The 6000-nt window shown below is 35.3% G+C and overlaps 1 protein-coding gene across 2 annotated transcripts in view; it reads right to left on the reverse strand.

The window, feature by feature from the left end:
- LOC106882708 (transmembrane 9 superfamily member 3) overlaps positions 1 to 5222 on the reverse strand; it is a 53936-nt gene extending 48714 nt beyond the window's left edge. For both annotated transcript variants that reach the window (XR_016243025.1, XM_014933472.3), the window contains exon 1: positions 5018 to 5222. Coding sequence is in view for 1 of the 2 variants with exons in the window: in XM_014933472.3 (XP_014788958.1) it covers positions 5018 to 5098 (81 nt within the window). In the remaining variant the exon portion in view is untranslated. The remainder of the gene's footprint in view (positions 1 to 5017) is intronic.
- Positions 5223 to 6000: the final 778 nt, after the last annotated feature.

The following is a 6000-nucleotide window of genomic DNA, read 5'->3' on the forward strand; positions in this document are numbered from 1 at the left end:
AAGAGCTACGGTCACAGGTTCTATAAATTGTGAAGATGCAGAGCTGAATGTCTTATGAACCAACTCCATGATCCTGGCTTAAGCATCAACTATTTTTCAGATATACTGCTATGTATCTTGTCCTATACCATCACAGTTAGCACCTTGGCGGAATTTGAACTCAGAACGTAAAGACAGACGAAATACCGTTAAGCAGTTCGCCCGGCGTGTTAACGTTTCTGCCAGCTCGCTATCTGTCTGGCTCAAATATTCTACCCAATTTTATATTAAAACTGACCAGATCCAACCTCTCACACCTACCCTACAATATCATTCTAAAAATACACAAGCACACTATTCAAATCTTAAAGCTACAAGACAATGTGTGTTTAATTCAAAATAGCGTGAATAAATAACTGTTACATTTGATAGAGAAATCTGAATGCTAAAGAGTTTTCAGCTATTACATTTTAACCTTTCAATACTTTATAAACACATTTAGAAAAATAAATTACTAACAAAAGAGCTACGGTCACAGGTTCTATAAATTGTGAAGATGCAGAGCTGAATGTCTTATGAACCAACTCCATGATCCTGGCTTAAGCATCAACTATTTTTCAGATATACTGCTATGTATCTTGTCCTATACCATCACAGTTAGCACCTTACAAATTTCATACAATCACAAATTCTTAAAACCTAAAGAGAGTTCCTTTGTCAGAGACAAGGTGAAAATTTCTTTTAACTTTCTTACAGCCAGAATTTGAAAGCCGGGTCGATGGAGACCAGATGAAATCTCCAAGCAGTTTAAATGCATAAGTCTCCAATATTCAAGTGGCTAACAAGTGCCAGTAGAAGGACACTCAAGTCCCTTACAGTGTAAGGATTGAAACACTTGCCTGACTGAGATTTCTTCCCTGCCGACCTTTTGCTGTTCAGCACCCTTGAGAGTTTCTTAGCACAGTAATCAACTATTATGTTACTATCAACTACAAAAACAGTTTCTCACATTTTATCTGAGCAACTTGTTTGTGCAATCTTTCTAAATTATGTGGTACAGGCAAGACTAACCCTATGCAAGAAGCATATTCAACTTGAGGGTTAAATTTATTTTAAATCTGGACCTAGGTTATACCTAAATGTGTTTATAAAGTATTGAAAGGTTAAAATGTAATAGCTGAAAACTCTTTAGCATTCAGATTTCTCTATCAAATGTAATAGTTATTTATTCACGCGATTTTGAATTAAACACACATTGTCTTGTAGCTTTAAGATTTGAATAGTGTGCTTGTGTATTTTTAGAATGATATTGTAGGGTAGGTGTGAGAGGTTGGATCTGGTCAGTTTTAATATAAAATTGGGTAGAATATTTGAGCCAGACAGATAGCGAGCTGGCAGAAACGTTAACACGCCGGGCGAACTGCTTAACGGTATTTCGTCTGTCTTTACGTTCTGAGTTCAAATTCCGCCAAGGTTGACTTTGCCTTTCATCCTTCCGGAGTTGATAAATTAAGAACCAGTTGCATACTGGGGTCGATTTAATCGACTGTCTCCCGCCTCCCCCAAAATTTTGGGCCTTGTGCCTAGAGTAGAAAAGAATATTTGAGCCAGATATGGCTGGATTAAATGCTAAATTGTTAAGTAAGGATACATCGAAATTTATTATTTCTTCATTAGTTTGATGTTTTTGTTACAATGCTTAATGATGGAGGCAGGGTGAGGAGCTCTGATTAGCCCCACAAACTGACATTGTACAATTGTCGATTGAACAGCGTTTCTGAACCCACTAAGCATGGCTCAAAAAGATGAACTGTCCAAAACTGCAACATCTATTTGCACTTGGCTAAGTTAAGCTGACCAAGAGACCTCAATGTGGTTGCTTGACCTGTAAGAAATAAGAGCCAAGTCTCACAGAAGTCATACCTTATAGCCTTATAAAAGGTGGGTGGAATACACTTTATTATGTTATCATCATACACTGAGCGACAAAGAAAAAAATGACGGGATGGTCACGAATGGGTGATCCTACTTATTAGTAGCTAGTTCATTCACCTGTGGTTTTAGAAACAATTCATAACAAACATTTACATTTTTGTGGACATTGTTTCTACTGTTACAGATTTTTTTTTCTTTCTTTAAAAGGTTGACAGATGACTGTAAAAACATCTTGTTACATAATATAAATCCTGTGTCCTACGACAAGAAATTATGGCAGACATTAAGGTGGCGGAGGTGACAGTGCACACAGAAGTTGAGAACAATTACCTGAGTTACTTTAGATGACTTTGTAGTGAAAAAAAATATGTGTGATCAAATTTAGTTTGAGGTGCATAACTTACCAAGCAGCTAGTGTAGCTGCTTACTGGACTAAAATAAGGTCATTTATATGAAGAAAAAAAAATTAAAAAGGAATTCACTAGAGAAATATTTTTTTTTTTTTTTTTTTGATGTCACACAATAAACAAAGGAAAAACAAGCAGAAATAATTATTGAAAGTGTTTACATATGAATTTTTAAAATGAAGGAGTTAAGTACGGCAATAACGTTAGAACAACCTAATTTAAAAGGGGAAAAAAAGTTATTAGAGTAGATTTAAATAACCTAAGTTAAATCTTACAGGCTCTTGAGAAACTGATTTTCCAAAGTAGGTCGAACACTCTTTTAAAAAATGTATGGTTAGAGTTAGTAAAGGCCAAGATTGTTGTCATACTAGAATATCAAGTAGTTTTAGTCCTTGTACAAACAGGTAATATAATTCACGCCAATCAATCAGCTATATTCACTATCTTTCACACATTAAATATAAAAAAAATTTAAAAAACGAAAGGGTCGGTTGTGGATCGTATAAAAAAAATCATTAACTGATTCAACTTGTAAAACTTAGAAAATCTTAACCATAAGAATTAACACACACACACTAAACGGGAGTGAGCACGCATGTATAGAAACTCTAAGATATACACACACGCATTCATAGGAAAGTTGGTCAAACTCGAAGATGAGGTTACACCTGTCATTAAAAAAGCATTGTCAAGTTACAAGCCAGGTTAAAACAGGGATAGAAAGGATACTAGTTTCTTCTGAAAACTATGCTAACAACCAACCACCCTAGCACACACGAATGAACTTGTACCTGTCACAAAGTGATAATAGAACTGGTGACCTCTCCACGCCATCAAAATGTAATTTTATCAAGTCAATGAATGCCACGAGTAAATACAAGCCAGTACACATACACACACACACATATATATGTGTGTGTGTACTGTTCTTAAGACGTTATATTTTTAACAAAGCAAAAGACACACCCACATTTTTTCTGTTAACGAAAAGTATACGAAACACGAATTTCAAATAAATTATTTGAGCTTCTCTGACAAAGGAATAAAGCTAATTTCTGTTATTAAAATGAGGGCGGACAAATAAAGTGAAATAGCTACCGCGAGGAGTCAAAACCAAATTGTGGTCTCGACTAACCGAAAATTAGATTTATTAATAATATTATTTTCTCTTGAGAACAACGCTAATGGTAGTTACGTTGCTTGGATATGAGTTATTACCAGGATGTGATGTTAATTCCTTTTGTTTTATTTCAGGAACAACAATAGAGAAATGGCTACAACAGGTAATGGAAATACGATTGTTTCCAATACAACTCCACCCGTGAGCACTAATAATAGAAATGTTTTTATTTCTTATATATCTGACACAGCTACAAATATATCGACCGAGTACAAGACTTATTTTATCGACCCCTTGGAAGTCTGGCACGTAAAGTCGACCCGAAGCTTAAAATAATATCAGGCATTCAACCACCCATTTTTTTTTTCTTTGGCAACAAGGGAAGGAAAACCTAGATGAGAAAATGCACTGGTTCATCTCTCTCCCACCCTCAACCCCATCAATGGGGCAAAAAGACGAACAAGCACCGGAAGAATATGGTGAATTCGTAAATAAATAATTTAAAGACAGGGCGAGTTAAATTTTAGCAATCACTGCTTGGAGAGAAATATAATGGAGGGAAAGAAGTTAATTGGGAAGGATTTTCGTCCCTTTCTCAGTATTTCTGGCGGTGTCTTTTGTAATATATCATACTTACAGTATACAAGATTATAATAATAATAATAATAATACAGTTGTGCTTAGACTGTATGTCAGCAGACAGAGAGGTTAGTGTTTGTATGCGCATTTCATATATATACATATAGATATATAGATTGTATATGCATACATTGAAAGGTTAACTAGATACGCGATGAATAAGATAAGAGAGGAAAATAACAGTGATGGTCAAAGACGACAAGGGTTAGGGACATTGCTGTGCAATAAATAAAATACGAATAAAACGTTGCCTAAACAGTGAGATAGGACATTGAATGAGCAACATAGATATATCTATGTAAAAGGGCCAAGCCCACCTTTCTGCCTCAATCCGTCAGCACGTCTGCAGAGTATAGCGGTGTGAACACAACAAATATACCATTGACTTGACAACAAATACCTGCTTTAATACACCTCATATATACGTGTATTATTCATATACACAAACACATAATCCCTAGCTCTATGACGACCATAGACACGTTGCAATAATCAAAGCCTTGTCTATATACTTCATGTCGTAGAATGGAGCTTTGGTGCTTTCTGGTCGAGATAGTGGACTGTATTCTACAAGAATCACCATCCCAGAAGCAATATTAAAATGTCCATTCCATATTAATGTAATAAAATGGCATAAAATATCGCATTTAACCCTCAAACCTTATTAAAACTGTACACTGAACTTTTTTTTCCTGATTTGAAGGTAAAGAAAGATAACAAACGATTCTTTTGTTTCTCACAGAACTGGATAAGTATATATGAGTTTTGTGAGGTTCTTTAACGATTTATAACAGAATAAATAGTAAAACATGAATTAATGGAAGTAAAAATGTTAAACAGAATGTGAAAAATATTCCTGTAAATACGAAAACGTTGCTATGTGACATAAACCCATGATCGAGATGTGATTTTTTTTGTGTGTCAAAGTTGTACTTACAATATGATTGTGTTCATCACATCCAGTGTGATGAAAGATAGAAAAAAGGATCAAGAAATAATAAGGAAGCTTTAAAGCCATCTATGTCTCTTTCTCTACTTCCGATGACTAAATGCAAAGTTATATTAACGTGGATTGCATGGGAAACTGTTCTGGGTAAAATACCAATATGGCGGCGGCATCCATCGGCCACGTCAACGACAACAACTTTATCAAGGGAGATCACTCTGCACAACAAATCTCTCCACAATAGTAGTTTGCCGTTTCCTGCTTCCCGTTCCATTCATTTTACTCAACACGGAAACCGTTTTTAATAGTTCTACGGAATAGTAATATTTTTACTGCAAAAAAAAAAAAGAAAAAAAAAACAAATATAATCAGACACCATGAAGTATTTTGCTATATCACATTTAGATTATTATTTTCCTAAAGGGTTTTTTTTTTTACATTACGAGTTCGATAGTTCTGCAAATTCGAACATTCGCCTGGATACTAGCAGCCAGGTTTTATTACTTCAAGTGAAAAGGCGGCGGCGAACTGAATAAAATCGTTAGCACGCCGGACAAAATGCTTAGCGGTATTTCGTCCATCTTTATGCTCTGGGCTCCAGGGAACCACCGATCGGGGTCGATGTAATCGCCTAACTCTCCCGACCAAAATTTCACGACTTGGGCCTATAAGCAGAAAGGATTATTTCAATTGAAGAGTAATGTTTTACTCAAAAGAGGATCAAACACCAAAAAGTATTTTTGTTATATCAAATTTAGAATTTAATTCTTTTAACGTTTTACGTATATGGTTTCCACAGTTCTGCAAATTAGAACATTTGCCTGAATAGTTTACTAAAAAGAGAATTAGACACCTATTTCTCACCTTCAATAGTTCACTTAGTTGAAGAAACTTGTCTTACAAGTTATCCGCTGACCTCACTGCTACTGGTGTCACGTTAAAAGCACCCAGGGCTCAGTAAAGTGTTTTGCATT

This window comes from Octopus bimaculoides, chromosome 9, assembly GCF_046866305.1.
Source record: "Octopus bimaculoides isolate indiv1 chromosome 9, ASM4686630v1, whole genome shotgun sequence".
Taxonomy (NCBI): domain Eukaryota; kingdom Metazoa; phylum Mollusca; class Cephalopoda; order Octopoda; family Octopodidae; genus Octopus; species Octopus bimaculoides.